The 20427-nt window shown below is 34.6% G+C and overlaps 1 protein-coding gene across 3 annotated transcripts in view; it reads left to right on the top strand.

Moving 5' to 3' along the window:
- Window positions 1–20427, top strand: part of TMEM135 (transmembrane protein 135) — a 257212-nt gene that overhangs the window by 170181 nt on the left and 66604 nt on the right. For all 3 annotated transcript variants that reach the window (XM_055091392.1, XM_028500984.2, XM_024131687.3), the window contains one exon: window positions 12323–12369. In XM_055091392.1, coding sequence (XP_054947367.1) covers window positions 12323–12369 — 47 coding nt within the window. The remainder of the gene's footprint in view (window positions 1–12322; window positions 12370–20427) is intronic.

Genomic DNA, 20427 nt, shown 5'->3' with positions numbered 1-20427 from the left:
AAATTTGCCAGCAGAATTAGAATTGTGTTGTAATAAGGAATGTAATTTACAGGTTATATTAGTTACTACATACTGAAATTTTCTATAGTTATATACTTTAAATCCTTTCACTTTTATGGAAGACAAAATACAGCTTACCTACTTACCATAAAAGGACAGGACATCATATAAGCTGTACTTCCTAGCCACTATCTAACATAGCTGTTTCTACAACTGGAAAATTTCAAGGTTAATATGTTGCCAGACTCTGTTTGCTGACCTTGAACGTATAAATCAAGAACGGTGAGTAGTGCAAGGAAGAGACTAGGACCAAGTTGTTGGCATATTTAATATAATTCCCCACATTCAATACAGTCAGAGAAAATGCTCTCATTTGCTTATACATATGAGAGTATATACATATACTCTTTTTTTTTAATTCCAGCATGTTTATTAGTAACGTATATGGATTAAAATTTAACACAAATATTGCAAATATATGTATCACACAAGATATTTTTTTTTCTTTTTTTTTTAACATCTTTATTGGAGTATAATTGCTTTACAATGGTGTGTTAGTTTCTGCTCTTATACATATACTCTTGAGATTTGTCTCATTATATATTAGTGACAGTTTGCTTTGAAATAATTTTGTTGTACACTGAAAAAATTTGACTCATGGAATCACAGAATTTTAGAGTTCTGAAGGATACTAGAGATTAATCTAACTTCTCTTAAAGATAACAAGCTTAAGGCTCAAAGAATGGAAGTGACTTGATCAAGTTTATAGTCTTAATCTGGAGGCCTCAGACTTCTTCCTTACTAATAGTCTGGTGTTTGTGGCCCTAAATTCCCCATAAGGTGTTCTGTACTTTTCCCGTATTTGTTTTGTCAAGGAAGGGAAACTTAAAAAAAAAAAAACAACTCAGTAAGCAAAACTGCTAATCCAAAACAAAGGGACAGATTATAAAGATGTACTGTATATTATGTGAGATTAGAATTGTATAAGGATTTTTAAAAATTATAAAACAATGCATAGTTATTTAACTTAAGAATCCCACTGCTCAAAAACTATGCATTTTTAAAAGTAAATTAATATTATGATAATGATCTGTTGTGTGTTCAAAGCAAAATATATACATTGCAAATTGTGATAACACTTAATGGTGCAGTGAGAGTGACTTCCCCAAGAGGCCACGTAATGGTCTGTGTTTTCAGAAAAGTCGAAAATGCTTATAGAGTCTAAAGTTCAGCCTTTACAAAGTATACGAATGGGAGTACAATTTAGTTTTTTGAAAGATGGTTGCTATAAATAGAAATTAACGTTATTATCAAAAGCCTTATATAGTATATCAAGAATCTGTCCACGTATGGAATTAGATGAAATAGAAATTGCTCTTGGGAACTTTGTGTTCTAAGTAACTTCTGGTGGAGACATAAAGGTATTCAGGCAACCAAAAAAGCTTTGTCTAAATATATACTGAGTAATTAAAATAATAATATAATTAGATGTTTTGGTGACTACCTCTTGTAGGGTGAGGTGTAAATATTCTGTCCTAGCATGTTGTATTGGGATGCTTTGTTAATATGCCTGCATTTCTGCTAGACTTCATAAGGGCAACAAGAATCAATATTATCTAGTTTTGTTACCCTAGCACACTGGCAATATAGCAAGTACTGAAATAAATTTATAAACAAAGGTAAGAACTTGTGGTTCCTTGTTTGTTCTGTTTTGCTTGAAGATCATGTGGTCTCTTGATAGTCTGGAGCTTATTTACCTCTGTATCTCTTTCCTTTTGACTTTGCTTAGGCACAAAGTGTTAGTAACACATAGATACCAGATAACTTTTTATGAATGGCTGGATGGATAGATGGCTAAAATACGAATGAAGTACACATGGGGCAAGGAGAAATCTATTGCTTCTTTTCCAGAAAGCAGAGACAAGATTTCAGTATTTATTTGCATAATGGAAGGAAGGGGGCTCAGTGAATATGGGGAGGAAACAGACTTGATGAGTAATGAAGGCCAGGCAGCAAAGAGCATCTTTATCTTTGGACACATTCAAACAGGAGTGGTCAAAGGCACTGAGCGGGGTTAAAGAACATTTAATTGAGTTTGTTAAGGAAAAGCAGAAGATTTCTGTTGTAGGAAGTAGTTAAATGCACCATCTGTTTAGGTCTCTAGTAGACTTTAAAATGACTTCAGGATATGTGTTTTAACCATTTTGAGGCTTAGATGGTAGAAACAGCCTTCTTTACCAGGTTGTAGTCACATTTTTTATATTTCTGGTTATTTTTAGGTTTTTAAAGTATTCATATATGGTGATATTGTTTCTTTGTTAGAGCATTGACAGGGATAGTTTTCATATAATTCTGCATGACATAGTGATGACAACATAGTACAGTTTTTCCCTGAAAGTTTTGTAAGCTCTCTAACAGGAATCCATGTATTGTAAATCTATCACTTCCCGAAAAGTCATTCCAGAGAAAACAGTATTTTTCAGCTGAATGAACTTTACTTTCTCATTATTTGTTATACTTTCTGTACACTCAGCTTAAAATGTTCTTTTGGTTTAGTACATTATGAGATTTCCATTACATGATTACTTTTATTTAACCACCCATATTCTTGGTACAAATAGATAATAATGAAATTAATTCTATGTTTTCACATAAGTATACTCAGTTTCAAAAAATAAAAATGGTTTCTAAAAGATTCACAATCCAAAAATAGATCCAAAAAATGTGGTTAAACCAACTGACCAAAAGACAAACAAAAAGGTTTATAAACCTGTGGGGCTCAATTTCACTCATAAGAAGAATGCAGCTATAATATATCATTTCTTTCATCCACCACATTGGCACGGATAAAACAGTTTGATAAAACAGTTTTTGTGGATATAGGGAAACAGCTCATGTAAGGATATGGCTACTTTGATATACTATTGATGGGAGTGTATCAAAATTAAAAATGCATCTATCCCTTGATACAGAGAATACAGTTTTAAGAATTTACCTCCAGAGATATAGGTATGCAAGTTTACAAAGTATACTTTGGTATTCAATATATGTAGCATCCACTCTATTCATAGACTGTTTAAATAAACGTGTGTGTGTGTGTAAAATTTAAAAGAAAAGTGTAAAACAATGTCTTTATTTGGCATGTACCTTTGTACAAATGTACGCACACACGTACAGAGTTCTATACAGACAGAATACCAGAGATCTGGATAGAAGGGAACTTTCCTTTCATTGTATTTTTATCATTCACTTTGAATTTTTGTTTCTATCATGTACATGTATTAATTTGTAAAAAGCCAGTTTTAAGTGTTTTTTTTTTTTGTTTTTTTTTGTTTTTTTTTTTTTTTTGGCGGTACGCGGGCCTCTCACTGTTGTGGCCTCTCCCGTTGCGGAGCACAGGCTCCGGACGCGGAGGCTCAGCGGCCATGGCTCACGGGCCCAGCCGCTCTGCGACATGTGGGATCCTCCCGGACCGGGGCACGAACCCGTGTCCCCTGCATCGGCAGGCGGACTCTCAACCACTGCGCCACCAGGGAAAGCCCTTTAAGTGTTTTTGAGAAGTAATTTACATGCTCTAAAATTTACCAGTTCAAAATGTCAATTCCATGGGTTTTTAGTGTATTTACAAAATTGTGCACATATCCATACAGTCTAATTTTGGAACATTTTCACTGTCCCCTGAAGAAACCTTATACCATGAGCAAACTCCCTATTACCCCTCACTCCTCTAGCTCTAGACATCCATCATTCTACTTTCTGTAAGGAGATTTGTCTATTCTAGAATCTCAGATAAATGGTATCATACAACATGTGGTCTTTTGTAACTAGCTTCCTTCACTTAGTGCTTCTGAAGTTCATTCATGTTGTAGCATGCCTTCATTACTTTTTGAATTAAAAAAAATGAAAAATCAAAGTGAAAATAGCAATTTCAAAATTACTTATCCTGCTTAAGTATATTGTGCAATGGTTGTGAAATGGGAAGGAATTACAGAGAAATTATTTTTTGTCAGTAGTTACCATTTCTTGAGCATCTGTGATGTACTAGTCACTCTATTAGGCTTTATGTATGTTATGTCATTTAATGCTTACAATATATGTAATAGATAACATTGTATTGTTTCCATGAATGAGTAAACTGTGGTATGATTATTTTATGTGCTGCTTTAGACATAAAAATGTAAAATATAAAAATAGATGTGTTCAGATGTATATTTTACAGCTAAAGTTAGAATATAAGTGTAATAACATTACCACAATGCACAGTGAAAATGTCATTTACTGGCCAGACAGGTCCAATAGAACCTTTTGCAATTATGGAGATGTTCTATATCTGCTTGTCCATTATTGTATCCACTACCACATATGGCTGTTGATTACATGAAATATGGCTAGTGTGGATGAGGAACTGAGTTTAATATTATTTTTTAAAATTAATTTAAATTTAAATAATCACATTCTGCTTCTGGCCATGACATAATAAAGGTAATCCTTACCTTTCCAACTGAAACAGCCAAAATGTGGGCAAAACATATGAAACAATGGTTTTACAATCCTGGAATTAGGCACTGAAGGGCAGAGATCCCTGAGAATGGGAAACAAATGAAATGAGTCTATCATTATGCTAGCTTACTGCCTTGAGAAAATTTCCAGGCTTGGATCAAAGAGGAGACATTCATGCAAAGTCTAGAGGACTTTCTGAGTTGAAGAAACAGAGTGGAGAGTGAGAGGGGAGACCATGCTGGATGGAGTCCACCGAAGACTAGAGAGGAAAGCGTTCAGCTGTTTACTGATTAGGGCATGCACATGAGGAAGATACCCCAGGTCAAAGAAAGAATGACCTGAAAGGATTAGAGGTGCTTAATTGAGTGCTGGCACTCAAGCAGCAGCAGGAATAGTGTCTGTTCCTATCAGCCAGACTGGAAAATCTCAAGATTCATGTGGCATTGGGGAGAGTACACATAAGGGTCTTATCTCAGCAGTGGGGAATAATTAGCCCTAAGTTGAGCACTACTTTACTCCCTCCTAAAATATCTTAAAAGCAAGTCCTTAAAGGATCAGACTGTTTCTAAATAACTGTGACCCAGAGCAAAACTCAAGATTTATGGGCATACAAAAATATCCAGCATCCATCAACGTAAAATTCAGAATGTCTGATATCCAATAAAAATTACCAGGCATGCAATAAGAAACAAGAAAATTTGACCCGTAATGGGGAGATAATCAGTCAGTTAAAAGCAAATCAAAACTGACAAAGCTGTTAGAATTAGCAGGCCAGGACATTAAAAAAGCGTTGTTACAAGTGAATTCCATAGTTTCAAAAGAGTTAGAGATATGGAAAACAGGGAAAAAATCCAAATCAAACTTCTAATGATGATAATTACAGTGTGTAAGATGGAAAATGTACTGGGTGTTATTAATGACATATACATTACAGAAGAAAATATTAGTGAACTTGAAGACCTAATAATAGAAATGATCCAAAATGAAGCACACAGAATAAAGAGAATATTTTTTTACAAAATAAAGAGAGCATTAGTGAATTGTGGGACAACTTCAGGTGACCTACTATATATTAATTGGAGTTCCCAAAGGGGGGGAAGGGGAGAGAGAAGAAAATATATTTGATGTAATTATGGTTGAAAAAATTTCAAATTGGATGGAAATTATAAACCCACAGATCCAAGAAACTTAATGAAACCCTTTTAAATAAACATGAAGAAGAGTACTCCAAGGCATCTCATAATCAAATTGTAAGAAGACATTTGAAGTAGTACTCATTGAGCCAAATACTGAAATAAAATGATCCATCAACCTAGAAATTGATACCCAGCAAAAATAGCTTTCAAAACAAAGGTCAAAACTGTTTTAGGCATACATTTTTAAGAAAAAATGTTTAAAATATAGTGATTTCATAATATAGATAAAAGTATACTAGGTGACAACAATAGCACAGAAGTTGGGGTGAGGGAGAAATGGAAGTACACTATTGTAACAGTCCATATTGTATGTTTAGTGGTATAATATCACTTGAGTGGAGACTGTATCAGTTTAAAGATGTTTACTATAAACCCTTTAAACAAAGAAGCCAACAATGGAGAGAAGATGGAATCATTAAAAAAAATGAGTTGATTCAAAAAAGGCAGAAAGGAAGAAAAAAAAAACAAGAAACTATAGAAAAATAAATAACAAGATGATAGATTTAATTCTGAACTTACCAATAATCACATTAAATGTAAACAATCTAAATATGCCAAATGAAGAGGTGGAGATTTTCAGATATGATACAAAAGCAAGAAACAACAATATGATGCCTACAGGCAGTGAACTTCAAATATAAATACCAAATCAGTTAAAAGTAAAATAATGGAAAACTAACAGTAATCAGAAGTTACTGTCAGATAAAATAGATTTCAGATTAAAGACTGTCATCAGAGATAAAGAAGGTAGTTTCATCTTGGTAAGGAAGATGTAATTCTAAATGTTTATGTGCCTAGGAGCAGAGCTTCAAAATACGCCAAGGAAAAACTGATAGAACTGTGAGGAGAGATTGTGGAGATACCTCCATAAATACAGCAGGATATTTTGATAGCTTCTCTCAATAATTGATTGAACAAGTAGACAAATCAATAAAGATTTAGAAGATTGGAACAACACTGTCAAGCAGCTTGACCCTCTGCCCAGCAACAGTTGAATTCACATTAAAAAAAAAATGTACATGGGCTATTTACCAAACATATGGAACATATTCTGGGACATAAAGTGAGTTTTGATAAATCTGGAAATAATCAAGTCATATATATAAAGTATTTTCTGACCATAATAGAATAAACAAGTCAGTAACAACAGAAAGATAGCTGAAAATCCCCAAGTATTTGGAAGCCAAATAACACACTTCTAATTAAGTCATGGATCATAGAAAGGAGCAAAATCAAAAATTAGAAAGTATTTTGAATGGAACAAAAATGAATTCCCAACTTATTAAAATTAGGACACACATACAGAAGATCTAGGGGGAAATTTATAACATTGTACATCTATATCGAAAAAGAAAAAAATCTTAAACCAATGACGTAAATTCCTACCTTTAAGAAACTAGGAAAAAAAAAACCAAAGCAAACAGAAAAAAGGAATTAGTAAAGATTAAATTGAAATCAGCGAGGTAGAAAACAGAAAAATAGAGAAAATCAATTAAACAAAAGCTCATTTTTGATAAAATCAATACAGTTAATAAATCTATACTCAGACTAATCAAGAAAATAGGATACAAATGGCCAGTATTGGGAATGAGAGAGGTGACATCACTACAGATTCTACAAGTATTAAAATAGTAATATGGGAATGCTATATGTTATTGATAATGATATGTTCATTATCTTGATTATGTTGATGATTTTACAGATATATACCTATGTCAAAACTAACAAAATTGTATACATTAAATATGTTAATTATACCTCAATAAAGCTATAAAAATTTTTAAGTAGCCACACATATAAAGAGTAGCTACAGAATTAGACTGTGGAGCAGTATTCTGTAAGTTCCTTAAGGGTTAGAATTGTATTTAAATATCTTCTTTATGGAGCAGGTACAGAATAAACATTTGACCAATATTTGTTTAATAGAGGAAATGCAAGATACAACTAGCAGAGTAGAACATGGATATATCACTCACCTTCTAAGGATCTAAGTTTCCTGATATGAAAAAATATATTATTTGAAGGTCCTTTTAGCTCTAAAATTCTATAATTTGAAACACAGAGAAAATCTTCTTCATTATTTAATTGCAGATTTACATTTATTTGGAAAAGCACTCTGTTGAAGTTACAATGTTTAAGAAATTAGCACAATTAATTTTAAAAACTTTGAAAACTGTATGTTACTAAAAATGAAATCCTTTCTTTAGCATCTTTGACATAATACTGACCATCTTTCTGAATAAAATTCAAAAATTTTCCATTGGTTCTGTTGATATGGTCCTCTTGTTTATCCCTCATCTCCTCAGTGTCTCTACTAACAAGTCTGTGCTTCCCTGATCACTTTGTATAAAACAACCACCCCTACTCGCCTGCATTTTATTTCCTTATCCTGCTTTGTTTTGCTCCAAACCTCATCACTGTCTGACATACTATTTCAATACCTTCTCTTACCTCACTAGAAGATAAGTTCCAGGAGAGCAAGGACTTTGTCCATTTTGTATACTGTTGTAAGTTTTAGAATAGTGCCTGGCACATACTATGTGTTCAGTAAATATTTCTTGAATGAGTTGATCAATTGTACTTTAATATCCCTTACATGTTTCCCCCTGCTTTCACAGATTTTCATATCTTAAATCTCCGCTCTATAGAAGAGGTGAGCTCCAAATATTGGTAATTTGAGAGATTTCAAAAGGTCTACCTGTTTAAAAACAAATTTTTTCCAAGCTTCTATCTCTGGATGAGGATTTTATAACTAGATAACTTCCATGAATAACAAAACAAAATAAAAACAATCTACTGAATGCCTGACACTTTGCAGCATCGTCTCATTTAATCTTCCCAACAATTCAAAGTGAGGTGATATACTCACTTTAGAGATAAGGGATCTAAGCCTTAGGGAAATTATATAAAGCATCAGAAGTCATATAAAATTAGATTCAAACCTGTATTTGCCTTATTCTAGAGCTTAAGTTTTTAAACATGCTCTTTCCCGGTTTCAAATGTATTATTTGTAAAGATAATCGTTAGTTTAATATGAGCACAGATAGGTTTAGCATATGAGGATAGAGCATAGCAACATTTTGAGGGAAAGAGACTTTGGAAGTTTTCTTTGGAGAAAGTAGAGAGTGTGGGAAAGATTTTTGGGACACTTCTAGAGAGGTTTGTGAATGGAGTCTGTGAGGGGAATAATGACTAGTGCAGGGAAAGAATGAAACATTGAAAAATTGGGAAGGTTGGCATTGCCCAAAGGGGATACAAGGAGAGGGAAATAAAAACTGAGTTTTGCGATCTGGAGCATTGGCTGGCAGATTATAGCCAGTAAACAAACTTACTTGGACTTTACAATTGATTAGTCAATAAATGAAAATTATTCCTTATGCTTTAAGTTACATTTTCAAAAATAGTGATATGAACCTTATGCATCATGGATAGGATATTTTTGAAGGTGCGAGAGAATGGGAGAGGAAAAGAAGGAGAGAGGAGTGGAGGAGAGTGTGTGCATGTTTATTAGATTTTTTTAAATAAATTTATTTATTTATTTATGGTTGCATTGGGTCTTTGTTGCTGCACGTGGGCTTTCTCTAGTTGTGGCGAGCAGGGGCTACTCTTCATTGCAGTGTGTTGGCTTCTCATTGCGGTGGCTTCTATTGTTGGGAGCGTGGGCTCTAGGCATGCGGGCTTCAGTAGTTGTGGCACTTGGGCTTCCGTAGTTGTGGCTCATGGGCTCTAGAGCGCAGGCTCAGTAGTTGTGGCTCATGGGCTTAGCTGCTCCGCAGCATGTGGGGTCTTCCTGGACCAGGGATTGAACCCGTGTCCCCTGCATTGGCAGGTGGATTCTTAACCACTGCTCCACGAGGGAAGTCCCTATTAGATTTTATATACTTTGTATATAAAGAAAGATTTTATATATTTTATATAAGAAATTAATAAAAGTAACATTTGTTTTATAGTAATTGATACCCATCCTTTTTTAAAAAATTCAATGTATTTAAACTAAAAAAAAAAAATGCAGCTCCCCCATTTCTCCTATCCACCACTCCCCTGCCTCCTGCAACCACTACTCTGTTCTCTGTATCTGTGAGTTTGGTTTCTTTTTCTCCTTCTTCCTTCTTTCTTCCTTATCCCTTCTCTCTTCTTCCTCCTTCTTCACATTCCATATATCAGAGAGATCATATGGTATTTGTCTTTCTCTGACTGAATAAAATAAGTCAGTTTAGTACCCTCGAGGTTCATCCATGGTGTTGCAAATGGCAAGATTTCACTCTTTTTTATGGCTGAATAATATTCCCCTCTTTCTCTTTCTCTCTCTCTCTCTCTCTCTCTCTCTCTCTCTTTGTGCACCACAATTTATTTATTCATTCATCCATTGATGGACACTTAGGTTGTTTCCATATCTTGGTAATGTTTCATGTATATCTTTTTGAGTTAGTGTTTTCATTGTATTCTTTGGATAAATACTCAGAAGTGGAATTGCTGGATCATATGGTAGTTCTATTTTTACTTTTTTGAGGAGCCTCCATACTGTTTTCCATAGTGGCTGCACCAAGTTACATTCCCACCAACAGTGCACAAGGGTTCCCTTTTCTCCATATCCTCACCAACACTTGTTATATCTAGTCTCTTTGGTAATAGCCATTCTAACAAGTGTGGGGTGGTATTTCATTGTGGTTTTTTTTTTTTTTTTTGCGGTACACGGGCCTCTCACTGTTGTGGCCTCTCCCGTTGCGGAGCACAGGCTCCGGACGCGCAGGCTCAGCGGCCATGACTCACGGGCCCAGCCGCTCTGCGGCATGTGGGATCTTCCCGGACTGGGGCACGAACCTGCGTCCCCTGCATCAGCAGGCAGACTCTCAACCACTGTGCCACCAGGGAAGCCCCATTGTGGTTTTAATTTGCATTTCTCTGATGCTGAGCATCTTTTCATGAACTTGTTGGCCATCATATGTCTTCTTCGGAAGAATTTAGATCTTCTGCCCATTTTAAAATCAGAATGTTTGTTCTTTTGCTGTTGAGTTGTATGAGTTCTTTATATATTTTAGATATTAGCCCCTTATCCGATATGTCATTTGTAATTATTTTCTCCCATTCAGTAGGTTGCCTTTTCATCTTGTTGATGGTTTCCTTTGCTGTGTAGAGCTTTTTAATTTGATATCACACTTTATTTTTGCTTTTGTTGCTTTTGCTTTTGGTGTCAGATTTTTAAAAAAATCACCATGACCTATGCTTACCAACTGTGTTTTCTTCTAGGAGTTTTATGGTTTCAGGCCTTACATTCACGTCTTTAATCCATTTTGAGTTAATTTTTGTGTGTGCTGTAAGATAGTGGTCCAATTTCATTCTTCTGCATGTGGCCATCCTATTTTCCCAGTACCATTTATTGAAGAGACTGTTCTGTCCCCATTGTATATTCATGGCTCCTTTATCATAAATCAATTGACCGTGTATGCATGGGTTTATTTCTGGGCTCTTTTATTCTGTATCATTCTCTATTCTGTTTATATGCATACTGTTTTGATTACTACAGCTTTGAAATATAGTTTGAAGCCAGGGCATGTGATGCCCATCCTCTTTTGGGTTGGTAGGTTTATATATTTCTAAGTCATTCAGATTGTATTTATAATGCTTATCTTAAGCCAATGCTTATCAAGCTCAATTTCTAATAGCAAAACTATTATACTTTCCTTAAGTCAACTAGAAATTGTGTTGGAAATAGCTAAACACTATTTTGTACCATTTTTGTTTTCGTGGTTCCTTGTGGTCAGTCTTTAATAGTTGAAGATTGTTCATTTGTCATTTGTCTGTGATGTGAGGCCATTGACAATCCTTGTGTTTAATTTACACTCTTATTGTTAACATAAGAACACTATTTACAACTTCCATTTTACTGATTTAAAACAATTTTATGGAGATCCACTTTGTTGGCATAACTAAGCTTTTGGTCAGGACTTGGGTTTGGATTCTTTCCATCTACATCTTAGTAATATACTTTGTGTTTCGTATGACGTGTTCTAGGGGAGCTTCTTTAATCCAGATTTATTGTGTGTTCTGATGCTTGCTTTTAGAGGAATTTATTTTTTTATAGGGAGTCTATAGCCCATACAGGATGATTATATTTTTAGGAGCTTTTCTTATTGATTACAATTGGTTGACAACTGGACTGTGTTTTATATTTTAAAAGTCTGGTCATCTTGATATAATAGTTAATAAGCTTTATGATTTTTCTGCTGACTCCACTATTTAAAAGCCATTGTCTCTGTTCTTAGGTTACTTGCTTCTTGAGGAATTCTTAGATATAAGTTTTTAAATTGGCTATTCCTTTTTGAACCCTGTTACCCTCTACCCAGCCTGTATACATATATATATAGTGTGTTATATATATATATATACATACATACATATTGTATAATGTTTATAATTTTATTTATGTGTGTGTAAATATACAGACTTATTATTGCCTTGATATGACTTATTTGAAAGGTAGAGAATGTGATATGTGTATGACTAGCTTCGTACATCTTTTAATTGTTTCAGATACAAGATTTAATAGTGGGTATTTTGCTTTCTAAGACACACAAATGATGATGTCAGTGTTCTTTTGTAAGTAACGTATTTTCTCCTTGTTATAGGTCCTTTTATTCTGCATCACAGCTGCCATGTACATGTTCTTTTTCAGGTATGTTCTGTTATACCTATTTATTTTAATAGAAAAAAATACTCTTCCTTTGTAATTTTTAAATCAACCGTGTAACTAAAGTGTTATCTAAATTATTATGCCCCACAAGTGACATGAATTTTTGTTTGCTTTGTTTTATTTTCTAGAGTGGTTAGAGATAAGTCACTGCTCCTTAGTGAATAGAGAAAGAGAGAGAAGGAAGATGTGATTTTTCATATTATGCTTATAAGTTCATCTTGGAAAGCTGAATATGTAAATTAATAGTCCTCAGATCTTAAGGTGAATTTCTGTTTTTTGTGGACCTGATTTTAGATATTCTTCTCTCACCTTATAAAACAATCAACATTTTAAATTTAAATGAGAAAAAAGTGATGGTAGGGCTTAATCTAAGTCTTTTACGAACGGAAGCTAGCATACTAATCACTGTCTGTAAAATATTAAGTTAGTCCATTATGTCAGAGTTGCATTTTTCATTGATACTGAGACTGAGGAATGTGGGGGAGTGTTAGGATGGCTCAGAATTTTAATGCCAGTAAAAATGGTGCCTGTCATTGTCATACAAACACAACAGTATGGGAGTTGGATTTTTGATTAGGAAGAGCCCACTCCTTCATTATCGTCATTTTCTGTAATACCAGTAATTCCTATTTGTTTCACTCTTATTACACTCATTTGAATAGACTCTTTCTTGATTTTTCTGGATATAGGCAGAATTCAATCACAGCAGGAAGTTCTAGGCTTTTAAAATTAAAATTTGCACTTGATTGACAAAGACAGTTATGGATTTTAGTAAGATATATTTAGTAGATATCTTTATCTTTTTTTGTTTAACCTAAATAAGGCAATTCAACCATAGCAGAATGTTTAAACAACTAATTTCCTGTCAGAACATTCTAATAAATACTTGATAAGCACAATGATATAATTGGAACTTCCTTTAACTATAAAAAATTTTATATGCAAATATAAAATGACGGTGCTGCAATTTTTCTTGTAAAGGACAGACAAGCTGTTAGAAGGAAAAAGATGGATGAAGTTTTTAAGGTGGGAAGGACATATTCCTGATGGAGTGCATAGTATTCTGTGTCAGTTATTAGCGACTGAAAAATCGTTGCAGCTATCTGGGGGTCTTTGTGAAATTGTATGACCTACCATTTTTAATATACTTTCAAATACACCTTACAACTCCTGTAGTCCCTTTTGTATATTCTAGCAATTTAGGGGTGTGGTAGGGGAGTTAAGAACAATGACTCTTTCATTTCATCAATTTCCAAAGATTTCTTAATTGTATTCAGACACATTATTAGGATAGTATTGCAAAAAGTTCAAGGATTTCTCTTTATGCTGTCTAATCTGAAGATAAAGCATACCTAGTGGGAGAAATGTAAAAAAAAAAGATAAAAACTTAGAAACATATCTTTTGTTGGCATGCCCAGGAGGAAAGTACAGTATCAAATAAAATTTTTTTTGTGTGTGAAAATTCCTAACAGACCAGGTAGTTAAGTGAAACAGTCCTTCCCAATATAGCACTTATAGCATATTTGATCAACATTTAGCATTTCTTAGACATCAGAAGTTTTTGAGGTTTAAAAAACAAATTGACTTGAATATAGTGATAATGCCCAATGTTAGGCATGGTCCTAGGTTATTATACTTTGAAAACTGCTGCCATCAAACTAGTATTTTTGGTGTAGAAAGAAAATCAACCCTATAAATATGTATTTTGGTGCAGAGCTACGGAACCTTTTCCTGTTTCAGTCACAGAGTCTAGGTTAAAAACAACAATTTAAAATACTTTCCAGAAGGCTCAATACAAGGTTTTAGTGCCAAGATAAACATTTTCAATTTTCTGAGGAAAGGGGTTGTTTTTCTCCAAAAAGAAGCACTATCACCAAATTCCTAGTGTTCTTGGCAGAAGTTAGTTTGAATAACTCAACAAAAGAGGTTTGGTAACTGGTAAAATAAAACCATTTATAAAGTACTGCAACCAAAGAAAACAATGTTATATGTTTGTCTGAACTCTAGCAAGTGTTTAGAATGAACAATAGCAGTTAGCAAGTCTAATTCCATTAGAATATTTTATTTTTAAAATTCAACTTTATTTTAAATATATTGTAGATATTTGAGGACACATTTATTCCATTTATTAACAATTATTTTAATTCTAATTGCATAAAATTAGATCAGTAAATATCAAATGATATTGTCCCTATGACTCCATTTATAGTAACCTTTTTTAAGAAGAGGATAAGGGAAACATTTTATGTTAGAAATGTCAACTTGTGTTTTTATCCTAACCCATAAATGGGAAAAAGGGAAATGAGAACCCCCTTTCAATAGAGAGAAAAAGTGACAATTTTATTTTTTTTAAAGAAGGAACTTGAGGAAGTAGTTCCTTAAGTATTTTCTTATGTTCAGAGTATTGAAACCATGGTTATTAAAATGTGTAATGAAAATGTCTTACTTTTACATAGCTCTTAATAGCTCTTAATAGTTATTTTATAGGTATAGTTCTTTTCATATACATTATCTCATACATGGTGATCTTGATTTTTAATCTGTATGCCAAAAATATGGCTTATATTCAAATGGAATCCTGGGAACACTTCAGAGGCTTGGGTGGAGGAAAGGTAATATGTGAAGAGAAAGTTTTTTCCAGTTTTTTGTTCCAGTTCTTAGCCAGCTGGCCATCTGGCCATCCAGCCATCCAGCTGTCTATTGATATAAATTGGGGTACAATATTTTGAAGAGTGTTTTGAAAGAAAAAGGCTCTCTGTTCAACCCCAGTGGGCACTCTTCATAATGGTTCTGCCTCCTTTGTTTGAGCATTTTATTATTTTGTATGTTATTGTCATAGCTTCGCCTTAGGGCATGTCTGTCACTATCAGTTCAGGCCAAGCAGGAGTCATAGTTGAAATGTTGATAGAATATTTTGTCTAATGCATCTCTTTAAAACATTTTTTCCAAGTGTGTATTTATGGGTAAAGCAACCTAAGTTTTTTTTTTAAGTAAAAGGATTCATCATAATTATTGATTCAGTCTTGCTTAGGATCTTCTCAACAGTCATGTGGAGAAAAGAAATGAGTTTCTTTTGAACCACCAGCTCTTTTTTGTTTTAATTGAGAAGCAAAGGAAAGAATCAACAATAACACAGACACTCCAACAAAAACTGTTACACTTAATCCTGCTCACAAAAATACAATGAAACATGCAACCCTTTTAAACATTATTTTATTGGTTTTATTTTCAGCATTAGTGATCTGTGTATGAAAAACACTAATATTTTAGAAAAATGAAATAATTGAGCTTCATTTTTCTTTAATTTAAAATAGTATCATAAAGTGTATTATGACAACTTTGATCCCATCTTAGTGAGTGCCTAGCTAGAAATTCTTTCCACTTGCCTGTGCAAAGGCAGCAATCAGTTTGTTTAAACATGTAGATTGAAAGGCTCAGACTTGTCATAGTAGATAATCTACAGACTATATATGACTGATTCACAATAGACTTACCTTAATCTGCCATAAACACTGGAAAGCATTGGATTTTTAGTTAGAAACCAGTGCAAATTAAAGTTTATTGTAGTTGTGTTTTATACATATATATATATTTTTAATACATATTTAGAAACAGTATTGATGACTGCTATTCCATGAATTTGTGCTATTCTGTGAAGGCAAAAATAATAAACTATTTCATTAGTCTCTACATATGGATGTAGTGTTGTTGTTGTTTTTTTAATTTATGAAAACAACACTATTTATTGGCTAGACAACTTATAGTTCTTGAGTGAAAGACATTTACGATTGTCCTTGAATCTGTTTACATGAGCTTAGTATCTTTGAAATAACAAAAAGTGAAGAACTTTTGATCTGGGTCTTTCAACCATTTACTCGTTTAAAAAAAATCCTTTAAATATCAGTTAGGTTCTATTTTTTAAACTATTGCCTAAAACTACACAAAAGTCCAGTCTAGAAAATTATATCTGGCATTTGGAGTTTAAAAGTTTTCTTCAGGTTTGGGAGAGTGTTCCCTAAATAATTAGATTTTTAGTTCAAGGAGATTACTTCCAGCAATGCAGAGAATGAATTAGTCATTTGGAGGGGGCATAATAACAGGTAATGGGAGGACACTGCTGCAGTTGTTCAGGAGAGAAATGGTGAGGACATGACTGAGGGTTATGGTAATGACATGATGAAGAGTTGATTTATCTAAGACAGGAGGATTGCTGCTTGGATGAGGAAGAGCAAAACACTAGAAGGTGAGCAAATTAGAAAATGTGTGGAAATTACATACAGGTTTAGCAAATACTGAGATTGAGTTGCTTTTAGGACGTTCACATAGAGAAATACAGATATCATTTGTATATTTGGAGTTCAGGAGATAAATAGTGGCTATTCTTGATTGTCACACTAGCAGTTTGATGTTGGACAAATTATACAACTTCTCTATACCTCAGCTTCTTCATTATTAAAAAGTGTAAATTGCTATATGGACCTCATAGGTAGGATTGTGAGAATTACATAAAAAGCAACATCTTTCCAACTTTTTTGGATGTCACCCAAAATAAGAACTACCTTTACTTTTTCTGACCACGCCATGTGGCCTGCAGGATCTTAGTTCCCTGACCAGGGATCAAACCCGCGCCACCTGCATTGGAAGCGTGGAGTCTTAACCACTGGACTGCCAGGAAAGTCCCAGAACTACCTTTTATATTGTGACTATTCATGCAGACCCATAAATTTCCCAGAATAGTATGTAACCTTGCTACATGTAATAAATACATTTGGATATTTTCTGTTCTAATTTATTTCATTTATTTAAAAAGCTGTTTTGGGCTTCCCTGGTGGTGCAGTGGTTAAGAGTCCGCCTGCCAATGCAGGGGACATGGGTTCGAGCCCTGGTCCGGGAAAATCCCACATGCTGAGGAGCAACTAAGCCTGTGCGCCACAACTACTGAGCCTGCGCTCTAGAGCCCGTGAGCCACAACTACTGAGCCCATGTGCCACAACTACTGAAGCGCAATGAAGTGTAGCCCCCGCTTGCCGCAACTAGAGAAAGCCCGTGCACAGCAACGAAGACCCACCGCAGCCAAATTAAAAAAAAATGTATTAAAAAGCTGTTTCGACCCACTAATGGATAACAACCAGCCATGTGAAAAACTACTGGACTAATACATGTGAGCACCTAGCAAGGTGATTGTTATCTTAGCAAAAAAATAGAGTTGCGAGTAGTGATTGTTGTTTTTAAACTAGGAAAGAAAGTTAATTAAAATAGAGAACTTGAGGAATGAAATTATATTTAGTGTTAATGCCGTAGACATATGCAGTAAGGTAAGGGTTAAGTAAGAGCTGTTTCTTTGCTCTAGCAACCTGGTGATCAGTGGTGACCTCCTAGAGAAACTTCTGTAGTTGAGTTGGGATAGTAGATCGAGAAATAAATGTGACATGTTGTATACCTTAAAATACAATTATATTTGTCAATTATTTCTTAATAACCTTGGGGAAATTTTTTTAAATAAATAAAAGAAAATTAAAAAGTGTGAGATGTGGAAGTAGAATGAGTATAATAAACTCAAAAAGTTTGAGAGGAGAAAGATAGGGCAAGTTGTTATAGGATTAAGGGTTTTCCTTTTGTATTCCTTCTTTTCTTTGTTTATTTACTTATTTAGACAAGAGAGACTAAGTGGTTAAGAGAAGGTTGCACAAGCAAGAGAGATCGACTAGTTGGGGAATGGGAAAGAAAAGAAAAATGGTCTAAGATTCAGTCCAAAATGTCTGCATGCATGGCTAGATTGTTAAACCTACTTATCTGGAAGAGATCATGATAAATGATTAGGAGGAAATTGAAGCTTTGTTTGAAAGCCTTGGACACACAGTTTAAGTGAAAGAGGACTGGTATATAGAAAAGGTAGGAAGTAGAAAAATCTAATGCCTTTGGCTTCCTAAATTCATTGTCATTCTTTTTTTTTTTTTTTTTTGCGGTATGCGGGCCTCTCACTGTTGTGGCCTCTCCCGTTGCGGAGCACAGGCCGGATGCGCAGGCTCAGCGGCCATGGCTCACGGGCCTAGCCGCTCCGCGGCATGTGGGATCTTCCCGGACCAGGGCTCGAACCGGTGTCCCCCGCATTGGCAGGCGGAGTCTTAACCACTGCGCCACTACGGAAGCCCTCATTGTCATTCTTAAAAGATGAGTTTTTAATGAGTCGACATGGGCTTGTGAAAGCAATATTCCTCAGAAAATATATGCAGGTGGAACAAGGTACTAATGTAGTTGGCACCCAAAACCAGTCAGCTTACTAAAAAATGCAATATCTGTCCTATGTAAAGAGAATGTTAGGACTGTTGCTTTCTTCAAAGCAAATAGAAAAGGTGAGAAAACATAGGTTTATAAATGTTGTGAATCCCTTCCTCCAAGAATGCAAGGCTTATTACCAGGTCACATGACAGTAATGTGAGTTTCTTTTTGAGGGGAGAACATTATTCTGCCCGTTGGGTGAATGTTCTCCACCTATGGATGAAAGTTGTGGCAAGTCTGTTTTCACTTTTTTGCCTGCTAGCCTTTGAGGTACTTGGGCCCAGATAAAGAAATGGCTCCGAAATTTTTAACTTATATAAATGTTTATTGATTTTAGTAGAAGGCAAAGGGAAATATTGTATGGAGAAATGGTATGAACTTAAAATGCAGCTACTAAAGTAAGAACTTAATGGGACACAATCATGTCAGAAGTGGTCAGCTGCCTTTCAAAAACTTGTTGCAGTTTTATTTTCATGAATAACAATGACATTTATTACTGATCATAGAAAGCTCTTAGACTGGACTTTTGCTAATAAAAATGCTCAGATTGGAAGCAGTTAAGTTTAATTCCTTGTTTTACTAGTTATGAGGAACACTATAATTCAGTGTTTCCTTCACGCCTGACTCTTTGTTTCCATTATTTTCTAGTGTTGGAGTTTTCCTAGAGCTAATCAAGGGGCACTCTAGGGTAGCAGAGTTGGTTAAAAGCATGCACTCTTGAGCCAGACTGTGTCGGTTCAAACTCTCTCCATCTAACTTCTTTGTGATATTGGGTCAGGTGCTCAGCCTCTCTGTGCCTCAGGTTTCTCATCTTAAAGTGGGGATAATAACAGTACTCACCTTATGGGATTACTGTGAGTATTAAATGACTACCACATTGTAAACTCTCAATAAAATTAGTTGTTTTTATTATTTAACTCTGAGCTGTAAAGGTCACATATTGTTTGATTCCATTTATATGAAATGTCCAGAATAGGCAAATCCATAGAGATAGAGAGTAGATTTGTGTTGCCTGTGGCTAGGAGACTTTTGGGGAATGGGGAATGACTACTAATTGTTTTTTTTTTTTTTAACGGTGATGAAAATGTTCAAAAAGTAATTATGACGATGGCTACACAGGCCTGTGAATATATTAAAAGTCATTGAATGATACACTTTAAATAGTGAGTTGTATGTGAATTATATCAATTAAGCTGTTATAAAAATCTGATCTGGAAATAGATCTTTATTGCACAGCGGCATGGTGTTTCTGTGTTATCACCATTTAACATTCCTCTGGTTGCCACATCTCAGGGATGCTCCTGTGTTTTTGTGGGCACATAGGCATTTCTTGAGAGAGAACCCCAGCAAACTTAACTTCTTCTCAAGTGTATTTGAAAGAGGAGTGTTCCCATGGAGAATGACAGACAAGTGCACCACAAAGCTTGCCAGCTTTCTTTCCAGAATTGTCAGAACTGCCGTTTAAAATATGCATACTCTTAGTTCTGAGACACTACACTTTAGAATTAGAAGGGAAGTAATGAGGAAGCTTACAATAGATGCCACAAGTTTATATGAGATTGTTATTACAACATTGTCCTAATAAGACGGAAATTTGTCTTTTTTTTTTTTAAACATCTTTATTGGAGTATAACTGTTTTACAATAGTGTGTTAGTTTCTCCTTTACAACAAAGTGAATCAGTTATACATATACATATGTTCCCATATCTCTTCCCTCTTGCGTCTCCTTCCCTCCCACCATCCCTATCCCACCCCTCTAG

The sequence above is a fragment of the Physeter macrocephalus genome, chromosome 16 (assembly GCF_002837175.3).
Source record: "Physeter macrocephalus isolate SW-GA chromosome 16, ASM283717v5, whole genome shotgun sequence".
NCBI classification, from domain to species: domain Eukaryota; kingdom Metazoa; phylum Chordata; class Mammalia; order Artiodactyla; family Physeteridae; genus Physeter; species Physeter macrocephalus.
Note: the sequence above shows the minus strand (reverse complement) of the source record. Positions and strands in the feature narration are given on the sequence as shown.